The sequence below is a fragment of the Neolamprologus multifasciatus genome, chromosome 6 (assembly GCF_963576455.1).
Source record: "Neolamprologus multifasciatus chromosome 6, fNeoMul1.2, whole genome shotgun sequence".
NCBI lineage: Eukaryota > Metazoa > Chordata > Actinopteri > Cichliformes > Cichlidae > Neolamprologus > Neolamprologus multifasciatus.
The window spans coordinates 11,891,704-11,910,756 of NC_140444.1; the positions used below are offsets into that span (position 1 = coordinate 11,891,704).

At 38.3% G+C, this 19,053-nt stretch overlaps 1 protein-coding gene across 2 annotated transcripts; it reads right to left on the reverse strand.

The window, feature by feature from the left end:
- Positions 1–495: 495 nt before the first annotated feature.
- On the reverse strand, positions 496–19,031 carry cusr (Copper-only SOD repeat protein). Of its 2 annotated transcripts, XM_085163511.1 has the most exons (11): positions 18,918–19,031; positions 10,705–10,758; positions 7,048–9,112; positions 6,466–6,565; positions 5,009–5,086; positions 4,751–4,855; positions 3,914–4,046; positions 3,674–3,788; positions 3,321–3,445; positions 1,810–1,890; positions 496–1,037 (listed from the first exon to the last, which is right to left on the reverse strand). In XM_085163511.1, exons 2-11 carry the CDS (start codon positions 10,742–10,744, stop codon positions 922–924), a joined length of 2,958 nt encoding a protein of 985 aa, XP_085019637.1. In that variant the 5' UTR covers positions 10,745–10,758; positions 18,918–19,031; the 3' UTR covers positions 496–921. The 2 variants fall into 2 exon arrangements, with proteins under 2 accessions (XP_085019637.1, XP_085019638.1); XM_085163512.1 differs by lacking the exon at positions 18,918–19,031 and having other exon boundaries at positions 496–1,027; positions 1,806–1,890; positions 10,705–10,928.
- Positions 19,032–19,053: the final 22 nt, after the last annotated feature.

The window sequence follows — 19,053 nt, forward strand, 5'->3', positions numbered from 1 at the left end:
TTTGGTGCAATCTTTTCAACTTTTTACCCACATAGATGGAAACTTGAGGTTGATTTCACAGCCTTTAAACTTATAAAAAATATATATATTTTTAAAGAGTTAAGTGTCAGTTTCTGCTCTTTGTGATCATCATCTTTTAGTTTCAGCAGGAATTCATGTGGTTTTTGAGCCAGACAGTTTGAGTGATGCTCACGTGTTGAAACTAAAACTAATCAAAATATGGGAAACTGTCTGAATGTGTGGAAAAGAGTGAGGGAATGGGTGGAAAAGTGATATGCACTTTACCTGGACACCATCTTAATAAAAGGAATAACACTGCAGTCTATTTAATCTAATCATTAGACATTTTGCAGCTATTTGGAGGTTTGTTTTGCTGGAATGAATTGAAAAAGTTAAAAAATCTTATTTTGCAAATCTTAACAGAATTACTGTCCAGCTAAAAACTGCATCTGCAATTTAAACACATTTACTCTGGAAACTGACAAGGCATCCAAACATTATTGTACTTTATTCACGATTTTCAAGATATACACAAAATTTCACATGAATATTTGGAGAGTGCATACATGAAGAACAAAGTTAGGAGGTCAGAAGATACAATAAAACCACCCACCCATTAAAGAAACCAAATGACATAAATAGAACAAAAAAATCTAGTTTGCAGAAATTTCTAAACATTAAACTCTTACCTGTTACCTAAGCCTTGTTACCTACCATTATTATTTTTATATTTATATTTTAGATTTTTATAAAAGTAATGAAAAAAGGGAAAATCTTCATTGATTAAAAAATCTTGTTCAATGTAACAGATTGTGTTCATTCGCTTGATGATCACTGTTGCATTTGACAGACATTCTATTTACAATCTTTTTAAGGTCATGTAACCCCACTGACGGTGCAAAGTGTGGCTGAGTCTCCGGGCTATAAATAAGTTGCTGAAGGCAGCAGACAGGCGAAGGCGAACATCAAGCCAAGAAGAAAAGTCCATGGCGTGAGGGCTGGACTTGAACTTGGACTTGGACTCGGACTTGGACCTCCTAATAAGAAATTAGAAAGGCATTCACAGGTTATTGGAATGACTAACAATAATCACTGAAAACACGAACTGCGACTGCAAATATTAGATTTTTACAGCTGACAGCACAGAGCAAAGATGAAAACTCAATTCAATTCAGTTCAATTTTATTTATGTAGTGCCAAATCACAACAACAGTCGCCTCAAGGCACTTTATATTGTAAGGTAACTAGCACAAAGAGACTTGAACAGGCAGAAACTGTTGTCAGTCATGCCTGACTGCTCATCACTGTTTTTGTTACCTGTTAAAGTTCAGGTTTTCAAGTTATTTCCTGGGCTGGGGTCGGAATTCATTCAGCTTTAGCATCACTCTGGTTCTTGGCTAGCTTAGCATTAGCATGCTAGCAAAGCGCCATGCTATTTTCCTTTTTTAAAAATAAATGTAATGTCCATATCCACACTGTTGACTGGACCACTGTTTTTGGCATGCGAACTGAAATCAGCCGATTGATTGTAAGTGGAAACGTTAAGTGATATCAGACTTATGATTTCCAAGGAACTGAACCACTGGGAACTGATTCTCTACAAGATTCGGTTCTCAGTTCCAGTCCCTATTAATAGCTGATATAACTTCCAAGTTTTTCAAGTGTTATGCATTATTTTATTGTTTGGATTGTAAAAAAGGACTTCAAAGTGTCCTTCTAAATGTTGTCTAAATACATTGATAATTTCATTTTACCAAAAGGCATTTAAAGCATAGTCAAAGCTTTAAGAGCAGTATAAAATGCACTTACTTGTACATATCACAGACTCTCTGAAGACGCCCATTTTGTCACTGGTTTTGACAGAGCTCAGCAGGCCAGTGCTCACATTCCCTTTAGCATACAGACAAAGTAACAGTGCTTACTTACACATATACCAGTGTACTTAGCATACTTAGAGCTTCACTGTTTTGTTATACTTCACAGAAACTGCTAGTTCAATGGGTTATTATGAAATGTGAATATTTGTTGTACTGAAAGTTATGTTTCCCTTGATGTCACTTGGCTGACAAAAGAAATGCCCTTTCAATATTTTGGCTTGAATCAGAAAATAATGCCATGAGAGCAATTTCCGTAAGCCAGTTTAAGAACTTAATCGTTTTATTCTAATAAAAATGATCCAGTGGTGGCCTTGTGTGGAATTATTGGAATAGTAAACTCTTCACCTTTTAGGAGACCTGGGACAGTATAAATGCCTGTCCTGTGCTATAGTGTGTGAAAGCTGTGAAATTCTCCTCAGTTACCCCCTGGGACAAAGGAAGGGACAGAAAATGAGACTCCCAGACTTCAACTCCAGTCTCAAATTACTTTTCATTATTCCAGGTTTTCGGATGATTTTCAATACCCATTATTGTTCATTGTATCGATGTCCTGACAAAAAGCTTGGCCAGTCCAAAGCAGCTGAACCATTTACTGACATAGATGCTGTAACATTCACACAAGACTAACATTAATATTGATAATAGGAACAAGGGAACACTCGGGCACAAAGGCATATGACTCACACTGCCCCCTTATATAAATAATATATACATATATTATAAAATCATAACATATATCAAATAATATTCGATTAAAAATATGAAATAATAAACAAGAATGGAAAAAGTCTAATATAACAGCCAGGCAACAGGAAATGAATTATATCAAAGGCATTGTTTTAAGTACTTGGTGCGTGGGTGGTGCAGTAGTTCTAGATCAGTTCTAGGTGAGGAGTTCTTTGAGGCTATAGTGTGTGCAAATGTTTTGGACTGAATGGTGAATAAATTGTATTATGTCTCTTAACCAAACAATAACTCAGGTTTGATATGTCAGATATTTACAATAAAATATGATTAATGCTTGAAGCACATTAGTCCACGACTGACATTTTCAATCTTGGAGAGTCTGGCACACATTGACCCAAAGTATTTGAATTCAATTTTCAAAATAATAAAAATCCTCTGGTAGATCACACTTATAGCCTGTTTGAAAACATCAGCTAAAGTTCTCTGTTCATAATAAAATAATCATTATTGCAGTGGGAAAAAGTTTCAGCTTGTCTTTATTTCAAATCATCTGATGAAGCATGTTGAATTCCTGATATTATAGCCTACCAGAGGCTGTAGTGTACTTTGTATTTCTTCAACAAACTTTCAATTGTTAACAATATTCACTGAAATACTTGTATTAATACTGACATTATGACACCTTCTCACATCATCGTGTTGTTCTCTTTTTTGGTTGCCAAATATGGAAGTTTGATTACATTTTTTCTGCCTTACCAGATATCATGAAGTTGACTTGCTGACATGTTCCCCCAGATACAGACTGAGGAGATGTGGGCAAGATAGTAACTCTTGCCAGGTTCATTTGCAGTACGTCAGCGACCCTGTTTCGGAAGTCATACCTGGACATAAAGACACCAACATCCACTTTAACGTCATACAAACACTTGAGCTCTACAACAACAACTATTTAATACAGCACTCATAAAAGGGTTGTGCAGTGCACTATGTACAGAACAGTTTTATAGAACGTCTACGCAAATGGCCTCCAGCAAGCAATTAAAGTGTCTTGAGTGATTTAGGATTACATGAAAAGTATTCATCATGCAGTATGTTGTAATTACACTCACCGGCTGAATGTAGTCACATTGGGAAACGTCTGCGCTGCTGATGGAGATTCAGGGAGGATGTCGGCACAGGCTGTGATGTTTTCTCCATTCTTCAGCACTAAAGATCTGAAGACCACTAATAACACACACAAAACACAACAAACAATTAGACTTAACAAAGTAAACTCACCTCTTTGGAGATTCTGAAGTTTTGTATTTGCTGTTATCACTGATCACATCACATATGGTGACTCATTTCACCTGTGCTGTCTCCAGAGAGGCGAATAATGCTGTCAGTATAGAACTGTCTCTGTGTCAGGCTAACCATGCCATGTCTTACAGATATCTCCCCAACCACGCAGCTCAGTGGGTTTTCTAAAGAACAGGTGGGACTCTGCAAGTGGAAGCGAAAGAAAGAAGTGATTTGCACAAGTTAGAGTAAGAGGAAGAGAGAAGTTAGCAATATTCTCCAGTTATTGAACAATTGCATGACTGGTCCCATTAAGTAAAAGAAATGTTCATATTATGTCTTATACATATATTATATGCTTACATGTAAACATTTGGAGAAAAACATGTAGAGATTATTAGATGAACACATGTCAATCGTGTTAGGATTACAATTATTTAGGCAGGTTTAAGTTTATCTTGATCCTTTGCAAAATCCTTTTCATATAAAGCCAATAATTTGGTCATTGAGGTGATTTATTTTTGATAATTAGTGCAGTTTTTAGCATCTTTATACTATTATATACATTCATATACCCTTACAAGCATAAAAATGTACTATTATATTTACCACTTTAAACTGATCATCTTCAGGGCAGCCTTTGAATCTTAAATTCAGTGAAATTACGAATTTTCAAACTGAGGAACTAAAGAAACTTGTAATTAGACTCAGACAGAATTAGACCCCTTATTACAATATGTAAACAGCAACCCTTCTGGACTTCCTTCAAGTAACTTATGGTCAAACTACCTGGCCAACCCCTTTTTTCTTCCACTTTTTTTGCTTTCAATTTCTCATTTCTTAAGCGTGTTGTTTCTGTTTTATTTCGTTTTTGTGTCCCTTTTACGCAGATAAGATTATGATCTCACCATCGATGTCATGTTGAAGGGATTGAATGTGTCTCCCACACTGTTGCACCCGGTGTCATTGGAGCCAACCCGATTAGTTGTGATGAACAAGGAAGCCGCAGATTTCTTCAGTTTGGGATAAAAGACAGGTGTGAGAATGATGTCTTTTAACACATCTATCCCATTAAAGGCTTAAAGAGAGTTTCACACTGATGGGTGGCAGATGAACACCAATATAATCTTTTTGCATGCATGTAGATTATATAAAGCTGTACTTACATTATTCCCTGCAGATGACTTAAGGTTCACCTCCAGAGTAACATCGCTGCTACTCCCATCGAGGAACACCTGCTGTTGCTGGGATGAGGAAAACAAAGTGCTTACATTAGAAAGAAGGAATCTCATAGTTCAATTGCAACTAAACACTTGCTTTGCTGAAGCATAAATGCCGTTAAAATGAACCGACTATAGATTTGTGGATACTGCTGTCCACCTTTAAGTGTAAAGGTATTTCACTTTCACATTTCATTTCACTTTTCTTTTGATTCTCAGTCTGTCTGAGTGAAACCACTCTATTTTGTTGCAGAACAACATTGATTACTCAAACTGTCTACGTCTCTTTAATCATATAGGCTGTTTAGAGATACTACAATCTCTTCTCTCCATTAGTGTAGTGCAGAGCTCAGTATGGGGCCTCTGGAGGGCAGCTGCCAGAGACAGCTGTTCCCTTGGTGAGCTTTTAGTTTGGTGAAACCGCACGTACCATTAGTCAGCGGATAGATGCTAAGCTAATGCTCTCGTCCCCCTCTTTTGCTTCCTGTTGCAAGCTATCGTAGGCATAATGAATTCTGTCCAGTGCAGCAGAAATACACTGTCATGTTTTTGTGGCAGCTTGGCTCCAAATAAGTTAGCAATGATAAAGAAACAATTGTTCTGCTCTTAGGCTATCAGATATATTATACTACGACTCATTCACTCATCTCATTCAATTATAACTTCTTTTGTTTCTCTGTCAAACTGGTCTCAATACAGTATTTTACACACTGCTAGTAAGATTAGCAACCTTTTACAAGTGGGTAGCAGTTAAATACACCGCTTTAGATGTGGTGTATAAGATAAGAAAAGCTGCTGTCTTTCTAAAAGAAAGAACTCCACATGATTTTACATTTCAGCCTTTTTGTTTTTACAGAGAAACTGGCGAAAAAAGTTTAATCCTCTGTGGGAAATCATGCCTGTGATGTTATTCGAGTCAGCACCAGTGTGAGCTAAATATTAGAAACCTTTTATTAAAATGTAAAATCCAAAAGAAGGGAGCTCATGAGATTAAAATAAATCCAAAAGAAGGGAGCTCATGAGATTAAAATAGCATATGCCTCACCTCATCTTGAAGCCATTAGTAATGCAAAGGAATGCAGTGTTAAATGAGTGTAGTACACACTCCCTAACTGGTCTGATTAGATGGCAATTGATTTCCCAATATCAAACATCAAACTGATTTTTTTTTTTTTTTAGATTTGTTGCAACAGATAATTGCATGGCTTTGTTGTTTTTTTCCACTTCAGATATGTTCACTTGTTAAACACTTATTCATATACTGTAAGTCACTACTGTTTTGTGAGGAACCATTTAGTCACAGAAAAATAGAAATTATTGAAATTAATAGACCAAACGGAAGAAAGAAAGTAGATGAGAAACATGAGATGAGCACCAAACACTTTATCTGTGATGATTCTCACCAGTCTAACTGTCCCAGTCACTGTACCATTAAAGACAGCCTTGGCAATAACCCATTCACCATCTGTGAGTCTATCAGCCAAGATGTTGGCACACCTAATTCTGTAAAAAAAACAAAAAACAAAACAAAACACATAAACTAAGAGAAACACAATCAAGATAAGAAAATCATATCATCATATCCTGACATCTAGGAGGATCTTCAACAAAGTATTTTGCTGAGTAATTCTTTGTCATGGCACAAAACACCAGGACGTTATATTCCCAACTGACACGTTTTTGTTTCTGTGCCAGAAGTTGGTTTCTCAACTTACATATCTGGTTATTCTGCATAAGGATTTGCAACTAACCAGACCTTTCACTTGTTGGAGTTGTCCCAGATGATAAATACTTCCTCTTTTTTGCAACAGATACCAAGTATTTAAAAATAGAAGATTAGCTAACAATTTTATTTCTTCAGAAAAAAGACGATGTGGTAACCTGTGTATGACATTGCTTTCTTTTTTTCCCTTTTAATTTTGTGCTGTGTTAGGTTCTTTCTTTCTCTCTGCTAAGAACACAAATAGTAAAGTACACATTCTCACCTTGCTCCACTGACATTGTGAACCACCAGCGACCTTCCCACTATGCTGTAGGGTCCAGTCATCGACATGTCAGGGTCCATGTATACAGCTTCAAAGTTGTTTTGATCATTAAGTGTGCCGAACTTCCCGCTGATGTCTCCCATCTCATACTGGTCCACAGTGCCAACTCCAGGAGGGGGGGATTGTGATACGTTCCAGGCTAGTGGGTTGAAGTGGCCCTGGATGTTTGCATTTGAACAGGGCTCTGCACTGCCTGGGTTGAGGGGCAACACGTGGACATGATAACCACTAGCTATGGAGTTCAGGCTCATTAAGGAAACATTTATAGTTGTGGGACCTTGTGGCACAGCCCGGGAGAAATCCACTTGTCCATCAGAAACTCCAGGGCCAAACCATGTACCTAAGCTAGCTTTGGGAACTTGCACCAATGTGACATTGGCACAGGCTATTCTTGGCCCGCCTCTTTCTGCTTGATGGATGACCACAGAGCGGCCAATAATGCCGGGCTTGGGCACCCAGGAGGTGACATCAGTGAAGAAGTATTTTGCTGCCACTACCGCTACCGTGGTTCCAAGATCAATGGTCCTGTGTTTGCTGGTGAGGTCTCCCACCTCACAGGATAGGGGACCAGATGGGTTACAGTGGAGGGAATAGCTGGCATCCATGGTGATGTTGAAGGGGTTCCAGTGACCTCCAGTTGTGGTACAGCGGCCTTGATCATCATCCCTCTCTGAGCTGATTGGGTAGACGTGAACATGCCAGTTGTGGTTTTTGGTTGGTGTTGTAGGATTTCCGTATGCCAAATTCAGAAATATGGATACATCAGAGAGGGGGTTGTTCACCAGCTGTGTGAACCAGACCTCACCAACCACAGGGCTTGAAAATATGGCTCTGCCTACAATAACCTCGCCAGGATAGCTGATACTCGTGCAAGCAAACCTCGAACCATTTGGTTGGTGAATGACGACTGAGCGACCTACAATGCTGTTCTTTCCAAACAGAGGGAGATTGAAGTCTGTGAATGTCATGTCCACCATATTTTTGCCTGCTATGCTCCCGTGCTTGGCACTGAGGTCACCCACCTCATACATGTCATGTGTTGACCCTGGGACTTTTGGGTAAGTTGAACTACTTCTGTTCAAACTAAATGGATTCCAGTGGTCACCTATATTATCATTTGAACACCGGTTTGTTAATGACCTGACAGGAAAATCGTGGACATGGTAAGAGGCAACTTTGCTCTGTAAATTGGTCAGATTGACACTCAACTCTGTGAGATCAAAAGGGGAAGCCTGACGAAAACTGAAGTATCCTTTGATCCCATTCATGTTCACATCAGCTCTAACCTGTTTCACTGGCACATTATAGATCTGAGCACATCTGAAACTTGACCCCACGCTAAGGAAAAGAAACCCATTTGTGGTTCGGAAGCTACTGAGGTCCAGACGGGATTTCTGGAGCTGCAAAGGGGTCCCGACCTTTACGGAACCCAGAGGGGTCAAAGATGCATTATCTAAGCCTTTAAGTAGAATATCACAGTTTGCAGCAGTACTTGTAGCTCTATAGAGAGTGACATTAGTTTGCGAGGCATTAACTTGACCGATCGTCACAAGATCTGCAAGAACCCTGAGGCTGGCGTTACCCATGTTATAACGGATATAAACGTTACCCGCGATGGGCCCATAGAACCTGGCCTGACTAGTTACGAGGGTCTGACCTTGACTTACAACTGTGCATACTTTAGTTCCGTTACACGTTTGCAATGACAGTGAGAAGTCATCAAGGTTTTTTCTTTGCGCAAAGAGGTCGGACACATTGATGTTAGAATTTGAGGCAAGATCAGCAGTAAAAGTGAAGATGCTGGAGCCGATATTTTGTTCAGAACAGGGCTGAGCAAAGTGGCCATACATGACGGGAAACTCGCTGAGGGAAATGTTTACTGAATGACAGGATCCAGCCCCAGACACGTTGACAGTGGCCATCTGAGACGTTGAGTTAAACTGCACCAGCCCAATGACTCCTCCCATGTTCAAAGGTGCCAGAAACTGAACACAGGAAATGGAATCTGAAAAAGAAGACAAGGAGAAGCTAATTGCCGCGGCATTACTACAGCTGTCCATGCACAAGCACTGAAAAAAAAAACCCCAGCACAAACATCCTTAAAAGCTTAAAAAAGGATTAAAAAAGAAATCCCCTCAAGACATATTACAACCTTGACATGATGTGACATGTTGAATATTTAATATACTAAGAAGTCAAGTTTCTAATCGGTCTTTTCTGAACTGTACACTGGGCCGCATCTGATTTCCAAAGTAGTAGAAGATTTTTCATCCACGTCTTACAGTAAACAACCTTGAATAAAAACGAACACAAAATCAGCTGTTGACCATAAACATGTGTCCGACCTTTACACCCCCACATTTTGTAATAATATAAAAACACCACACTTTATGTGCATAAGACAGAAATGAATATTCCACTTAAGGCCAGATTGTCTGACGAAGGTATGAAAAAACACAGATAACAATTGGTTAGTTGTGTGTGAACAGTCTATTTAAGAAAATATGAGTGCCACACAGGTGGCAGCACAGTAGTTGCTAAGAAAGTCAAAAAAATAGTTACATAATATGATAATGTGTTTATTAAAAAATATGGGTAGATAATTTTGTTGGGAATATAACATTTGTCTCATATGTAGAACAAATTTTATATTCCATTTGTAGAAAAACCTTTAAAACATTTTTACCATATAGTAGAGAACTACTTGATAACGTGTATATAAGTTTGTATGCACAAGGTAGAAACACTGGTACACATTTGAGTTTCTGTTCCCAATTATCTGTTACCACCAGCTTTCATTTCTTTGTGTTATTCAGAGACTAAAATGGGGAAATTCTACTTTTACAATGTGTTGCCCTGGTATAAATACCTTCTAATAGCCCTATTTTGATTTCCATTTCCACTATATTGATTCACAACAAAAAAATCACCCTCTTTATTTTTAAAGCTTCTATAGTCAAGTGAGTAGAAAATCTCCCATTATTTAGAGTGAAGTGGTAAAATCTAACATAACTGTCCTATAACTAGTTAGTTTTAAGGTGTAAGTGTTGATATAGCAGAGCAACAACAGATTGGGGTCTTTTTGCAAACCCAAAACTAAATATTCATTAAATACCTTACACCATAAGTAGGTACTATTTTTCTCTGGATCACCATCCTGCTCTGACAATCATCTTGTAATGAGCCTGATTTTCTTTTGAAAATAAAGCAAGTGACAGATGGGAATATGGTTGACAAATTAAAATGCAGCATGTTCAATGCAGTGTATGTAGACCTCTAATGGCAAATTTCTTAACTAGTTTCAAGCGGTCAGAGTTCAACTTTAACATCCCCTGTAAGAGATGCAGCATACTAAGCTTTGATCTTGAGCAGCTCAGATATCTACTGAATGACTGACTTCAAAATGCATTAATCATTACAAACAGTTGCTGTTAAATGATAACTATTTGGCAACACACTTCTAACACCTTTCTTTGAAAAACATTCATAAGAAGAAAATGAGCACATGTGAGTTAAAATAAACTAGGTTGCTCAATACATAAATCATTCGTAATGTCCATTTGGCCTAACTGGATAAGAAGATTAAAAATTACTCACCAAGCAAAAGAAACAGCAGAGTAGCACTGAGAAGGGACATGTTGTCAGATGTGTCTAAAACACAGAATAAACAGAAAATATTGAAAGTGCAGGTTTGGGGGGGAAAAAAGGTCACAGCAGAAAAAGTTCAGTTATGGCAAATTAATGGACAAACTCTTGGTATGTGTCTCTCTGCTTTCTAAGAGTCTTTTATGTGTGACTCAAAAGCATGCAGCCTCCCTTGCACTTCTGTTTATAAGCTGCAGTCTGTTCTCTCCCAGCCTCTGATTGGTCCTCATGTGGTGAACAGTGTCTCATGCATGTGGGTAGGGGAGGGATGTCTGGCAGGATGGTTAGAGGCGGCTCACTTGATGATGTTCATTTCACGGAAAAGTACAGGCATTGAAAAGAACTTAATGGCCTTATTAATGTATTTTAAAATACAATAATAAGCTCAAGAACATTTTTGAGACTTAAAATAATAATCTTTCATTGTGGATTGAGTTGAAAGTCTCTTAGTCACAGGATCCATTACACGTTGCTCTTTGTAGCATGCATCATAACATTTTTTAATGTCTCTACCTAAAATCATAAAAAAAATAAATGCAGCATGAAAGAAAACAAAAAAATGCAGCAGATTAAGCAGTTTTGCTTTATTTTTTTTAACTGTTTCCCCCCCCCCATTGTTATCTGAATAACTTGAGCAACAACAAAGGAAGTTTAAAGTTCCCAATGTTAAACTCACAGAGGAACTTTGAAGCCTACTCTTACATGAGAGCCACAGCTCTTTGAACGCGTTAATACTTCCACATTTCTTCTTTAAAATTCCCCTTTTGCACCCTATTTCTACCTCTTCCCTTTTTTCTACTTACAAAGTATACGAAAACCAAAACTGCTACTCTGACAAAGTTCAGGGGAAAAACTAAATAGCAAAAAATAGCAACTTTATTTAAAAATAGCAGCTGTTATACTACGTAACTCTTTAAATATGTATTTAACGTCCTTTGAAGTGGTTTTGGTCAGTCACTCGGCTTATTTAAATCACTGATTGCATTGGTTGTGTTCCTCTCTCTGCTCACACTGTACACACAGGCTAGTCATTTGCACATGGATTCGCATGCATACAGAGAATAGGCAATTGTAGCTCAATATAGGCAACTGGAAGGGAAGCAGATACATTAAAGTCATGGTATTGTTAGTTGCAGTATATGCAGAGTAAGGTGAACTTCCCCACAGAAGTGTGGAAGAAGAAGGATAGTGGAATAACATTTAATTTAAAAGAAGAAATCTGTGTCTTTCCTCTCAGTTAGCTCCATTTACTTTTGTGTGAAGAAGTTGTCTTAACTGCAAAAGACCACGATGGACATGATTAAAACATATGCCACAAATAGCTCCCCAGTTATGTGTAAAAGACAAGACGATCATTTTGAAGCAAGCAGAATCATAGTGTTATGGTTTGGTTTAGGTTTCCCACTCAAAACACTTCACATTCTTAAGACGTGCTACAAAACATGGATAAAGCTTAAAGAGCAAATAGGCTCACTTCTGTCACCGACTGATAGAAATAATCTTTAAAAAAAAAAAAAGACTTCTAACAACTACTTTACATGAACGTTGCCTAATTTAATCTGTTCTAAACACCTTGTATTTCTACGCACACAGAGACGTTAATTTCCAAAGTAAACACACAGAAGATAACATTTCCAAGAAGCAATCAGTTACCTCTAAAAACATTCTTTGTCACATAGATGTACAGGATCTGGCACTAATGTGAAAATGACTTTGCAGTTACTCTGAGAGTTCATTGTTATGCTGCATATGACGGCATGAGGAAACATGTCAACGACGCAAAGCATGTCAAGCCTGTTCAGATGTTTTTATAGCTATCATTGATTAAGCCAACAGTTAAGCAACTGCGCCTACATTATTCACACCTCATTCATAAATTACTCTTGGTGGATGATGATGGTTAACATGAATTTACTGTCATATATCAAACAATGCTTTATATTCGGCCACAGTGTTCATCCACGTCAGAGCTCACGTGTTTTCTTGCATCAGATGTTGGAAAAAATCTTTTTGTAAGTCTGATCCGGTGTCCTAATGAATCAAAGTCACTTCAGATCATTTAGCTGGTGGTCATGAAATTACTGGAGGTAGCCATGAAAGTTAGAACCAGGGTACTAAGAAATCTGGCAGCTGTTGCCGCAAAGTTCATAAGACGTTTGCACACGCAAAAAAGGAAGCACGGATTATATGTAGGAATGTTGTAAATTAAAATTTATAGGTTCTCCACACATAAAATCTCCAACTTGTACCATATATAGTATTTAAAAAGCCTGTTATTATAACAATAAACAATTTCAGCTAGAACTATAATTTTAAGCAGGCAAAAACATACAGGTCGAAAGACATTTATGTTGTGTTACATTCACACTTTGTCAGTTTATGGAAGGATGAGGTGCGCAGCAAAGCCTGTAGAGGAACCTCACAGTTAAATATTTCTTGATGCCAGAGATATTTGATTATGTTTAGAATTCCAAGATAGATTCGTTCTTTTTTGATGGAGAGAGAAAAATAAAATAAAATGGCAACATCGCCTTAGAATGTGATGTGAGAGCCCATGAGCTCTTTCGTGTACTGGAGGGCCTTTGAAGAGGTTCAGGTGTCTCACTTGGCTTGCTTTGGTCACTGATTGCAGCAAAGGCTTGAATCACGACATGGCTGTGTATACACAGGTTTGTCACACTCACACACACATGAGTAAAATAAATAATGGCTACTAAATATAGGGAAAACGGAAAGAGGGCAGTCATAGCAATTACAGTAATAGCAGCACAGGATGGATGAGAGTGCAGTAAAAAGTTAGAACAGCCAGAATAAAGAAGGATTTTCAATATCTCTCCTCTCACTTGACTGCAACAACTGTAGTGTTTTGTTGTTGTTTTAAATTATAAAGAACTTTTGAAGAGGATATGAAGAGCTCGGTTCTAGGATGCCCTCTGGACCCAGTGGAGGTGGTGAGTGACAGGAATGGTGGCTAAGCTGTCATCCCTGTTGGACAACATCTCCCACCCCATGCAGGAAACCTTGATAGCACTGAGCAGCTCCTTCAGTGGCTGCGGCACCAACAGTGTGGGACGGAGAGATTTTGCAGGTCTTTCCTCCCCACTGCTGTCAGACTCCACAACAAAGACTTTAACTGATCAAACACACACATCCACACATGTGCAATAACACTTGCAATAAGTGCAATACTCTTTTCTGGCATCATTGTATTTTTACTCAGTTGTATGTAGGATTGGTATTCTATTTTTATCCTATTGTATATTTTATTCTATTTTATTCTACTGTATATAGTATTTTATTCTATTCTGTACAGTTGTGTACTGTATTTATTCTTATTCTATTCTAATTTTGGCTTCATAACGTTTGCACTGTCCACTTCCTGCTGTGACAAAACAAATTTCCTATGTGTGGGACTAATAAAGGTTATCTTATCTTATCTTATGAAGATTTTTTTTTAAGATAAGATACTCATTGACATTTTGTTGTAAGGAATGTTAATATTAAAACATCATTCCCAACTCAAAAACGCTCAAATTCTGACACAAAGAGAAATTAATAAAATGGATTATGCTGTTGGGGGAAATTAGATATTTTCTCTCAAGCATTTTCGTGTCTAACCTGAATTTTCTGAAAACATGAACATTGCCCAGTTGTGTCCATCACATGCCAAAATAAATAAATCAACAAAAACAATTTTAACACCTTAGCAGGTGTTCAAATTACATCAATTCAACTTCAGATGAACTACAAAATATTACATTCATTTCTATTAAATAAATATATATAATAATCATAAAATCAGATGTAGCATGTGAAAAAAACTCCCCCCTGACACAGTAGCTTGTAGAACTACTTTAGAGAGCAACACGTTTAAGTAACATCCATGTTTTCTAATTGTTTCTTGCATGATTGTGGAGGAATTGTGGCTTCACATGTCCCTTCTTCACCCTTCTATGCAACAACACTTGCTTCTCCAAGGCCATTGACACTTGAATGCTCCCAAACAGAACAACCTAAAGTTCTGATTTCATAGATGTGGTCACATTTGCTGATCCTCCTCCTAAATAATAACAACACAGCATAATAGGTATGTTTTCTAGTTCATTGGCGATGTATTTAACTAATTTTAAGACCTGCCAAAGACCTGATTATTTTTTAAATTATGTCCTGACAAATAAAATATTAGAAGACAAAGAGGCTGTAAATAATTTTTACGATGTCTGTAATGCAAGCTGAAAAACGTTTTGATATGCATAAAGATATTTTTTAGAGCACTACGGTCCCTCTAAAAACAAGCTGTCTAACCAGGGCTCATGCGAAGTGATGCAAATTTTAAAACATTCCCTTTACAATTAACAAAAATATTCTCTCATAATGGAGCCCATTGTTAACATGTTGGTAAGATGCCATCATATTCCAAACAATCTCCCAACTTCCCGTAAGACGGGTACTCAAAGTCACTTTCAGTATCACTGTGGTTCTATGATGACTGATTGATGTACAGCACTGTTTTTCTTAGTATGACAATGACTGGCAACGAATGCCTTTAGATGACTTAACAGATTTTTTTTTTTTTTTATACAATGTGCAGCCTCACGTGACACTCAACGGCAAAGAACAGGATCATGCTTAGTGTCTTATGATTTTTTTTTATTTGCTTTCATTTCAATGCCTTATGAAGATTAATTGAAAGCTTTTTATTTGTATCATTAATCCAGGGATTCTGAATGATTTAATAACAGTTACAGTAATCTACGTTCTTATGCCATAACAAGAATTATGACTGAAATGTACTTTCTTAAAGCTTTTCTCCACATATTTAAAAACTGAGCTAGTATTCAAATATCCAAAATGCATTTACGCAAATCAAAGTAATCTGGAATTGATATTCCAAATTACTAACATTTGCACCCCCAAAACATCGCATTTTTTCACCGTGTCTTTTGAGAAACATTTTTGTCATGAGGTCCATTCTGTACTCTGAATGTAAGTATCCTATTTGGATTGATGGCATGAAAGAGTGAAACTATATCATATGACTTATGGCTGTCCCCGGCACAAGAAAAATGTTTCTGCATTTGAGGAATTGAGAGTAATCTTTAAAGCTTAGATCATTTCATCAGTTCAGTTCAGCATTCAATACAATCCACCCCTCATAACTCATCAGGAAACTGACAGACCTGGGCATCAGTTCCCTCATCTGCAAATGGTTACTGGACTTCCTGACCAACCGCCCCCAACATGTCCGGCTGGATAACCGCTACTCATCTACAATCACAATGAACACCGGTGTACCACAAGGCTGTGTGATGAGCCCTTTCCTCTACTCCCTCTTCACCCACGACTGCAGACCTGCTGGTGGTTCCAACACCATCATTAAGTTTGCAGATGACACCACGGTGATTGGCCTCATCAGTGACAACGATGAGGCCGCCTACAGGGAGGAGGTGGATCGTCTGGCTGAGTGGTGCGACAGAAACAACCTGCTGCTTAACACCGAGAAGACCAACGAGCTCATCGTGGACTACAGGAGGAATGCTGACCCACATCCACCCATCCACATTAAGGGGACGGCTGTGGAGCGTGTGAGCAGCTTCAAGTTCCTGGGAGTCCACATCTCCGAGGATCTCATCTGGACAACCAACTGCTCCAAGCTGGTCAAGAAGGCTCACCAGCGCCTCTTCTTCTTGAGGACTCTGAGGAAGAACCACCTGTCCTCAGACATCCTGGTGAACTTCTATCGCTGCACGATCGAGAGCATCCTGACCAACTGTATAACAGTCTGGTACAGGAACTGCTCTGCCTCGGACCGGAAGGCGTTGCAGAGGGTCGTGAAAACTGCCCAGCGCATCGCCGGAGCACCACTTACTGCCATAAAAGACATCTACAGGAAGCGGTGTCTGAGAAGGGCTGGGAAAATCATCAAAGACCCCAGTCACCCATCACATGGACTCTTCACCCTCCTGCCCTCTGGGAGGCGCTACAGGAGCCTCCGGACTAAGACCACCAGGTACTGGAACAGCTTCTTCCCCACAGCTGTCAGACTCCTGAACTCTGCCTCCTGACATCTGACCCACACTAAACTCATGGACTGGACATACACACACCCACAACCACCTACACACACACACAATGGACAACCGTACCCTCAAACACACAATAATAACATGGACTGAACCACCACTCACAACCACTAGCACTTTATATAGCCTCTGTAGAAATTATCCACATATCTCACTTATCTTAACTGCACTACTGTATAGCTCTGTGTAAATAATCATTCTGTACATACGATAATTTTTAATCCTACAACTGTTTATAACTTGCATAGTTCACATTTCTGTATAACTGTATATCTCAGATTTCTGGATAGTTTTTCATATTTATATCCTGTTCATAGCCTGTACATAGCTTGTACTCACTACAGCCTGTACATACTTATAGTTATAGAATATTCACAACATACTTCATACCGTGTACATTATAACATACCATAATAGACCCATTTCTGTAATATACTTACATATCTATATTATTGCTAATATATATTGTAATATATCTATATCACTAAAGCACTTCTGGATGGATGCAAACTGCATTTCGTTGTCCTGTACCTGTGCATGTGCAATGACAATAAAGTTGAATTCTATTCTATTCTATTTAAGGTGGAAATAAATATGGAAGTTTCTGGGCAGCAAACAGGTCTGACTGGAGGAGGATGATAGAATACGACATCTTAGTAGAGGTAGTCCATCGTAGAGGAAATAAAGGCTGGATCGTGCATCAGTTTTGCATGTTGCATCAGCTTGCATGCTTAAAATTTGTTTAGATGCAGCAGATAATGTAAAATTGAATTCTGACATTTGGAAAATGCAGTTTTTGAACATACAAATTGGCACTTAGAACATTATACTTAGCTCATAACACTTTACACCGGCTAAACTACGCATGATTCTGATATTTTTCTCCTCTGTTAGTGCTGTTAAGATTTATTTTTTAATTATTTTTCTCTTTGGGCTTTTTTTTTTTTTACCTTTATTCTGTAGCAGTGAACAGTAGAAAGAGAAGAGAGACAGCATGAAAAGAACCTGGAACCTGTGCCTCATGTGATTCAGGCCCTTCGCCAAAAGTTAATTGAAAAAAAAATCTTTTATTCATTCTAGTTATAAGTTGCTGTCCTCTAATGAGAAAACCAAACCACAATTTCATTCTACTATGTAAAATGACAAAAAAGATCTTTAATCCATTTATTCATTTTTGCTTTTTGTCTAGAAAGAAATGAAGAGTGGCCTTTGTTGTTTGTATGTGCGTGTATGTGTGTGCATCTGTGCGTGTAAAATTGGGAGCAGTTGTTTTACATTGATTTTACCAGTAGATGGAGTCAGCGTAGCATGAGTTATGCGTTTTTCTTTCTGCTGAGGTTACTGTTTGCTGAATAAGTTTTCATCCCATACATCTATCCATCTATTAATCTATCTACTACGGGGGTGGGGTACACTAGTCTATGGTAGGGCTGACAGCAGGGGTCCTGCAGGTTTTAGATGTGTCCTTGATCCAACACCACTGATTTAAATGGCTAAATGACCAACTCCATGTCGACCTCCTCGACATGTCTCGAAGTTCTCCAGAGGCCAGAGGTAAAGAACTAATCATTTGATTCCGGTGTGTTAACCCAGGGTGATGTCTAAAACCTGCAGGACACCGGCCCTCGAGGCCTGGAGTTTGTGACCCGTGGCTTACACAGAGAGACACACGTACAGCTAATTTAGAATCACCAGTAAAACTAACTCCAAGCATATCTTTGGACTTTGGGAGGAAGAAAACATGCGAACTCCGGCTGGCGGATACAAACTTAGGATAAACCCAAGTACACATCATCATCAACTATCATGATAATTTAAACAGCTCCACGCAGAGTGCCAAAGGCAAGCTTAACATTACAGAACAGTGCCATTCATGTATATCCTACAATAAAGAGCAAATAAGTTAACACCCACATGTAACAGTATTCCCAAGAAACATATTTAATTTGTTAATGTAGTATGCATGCAGCATGCGAATAATCTACAGACACTCACAGCATATTTAAAACGTCCAAAATCTATTTTAAAACTAATGTTTATGTGATTAAACCGTGAACTGTGAAACAGAGCTTTTATATTCACCTTCTGGTTGAATCAGGTCAAAATATAAATAATACACGTCAACAACAGCACGCCTGGATCACGTGCGCTCAGTCTCCTGCGAGGGATTTGCAAAAAAAATGCACCGCCTACTTCAGCACACGAGATTTCACTTCCT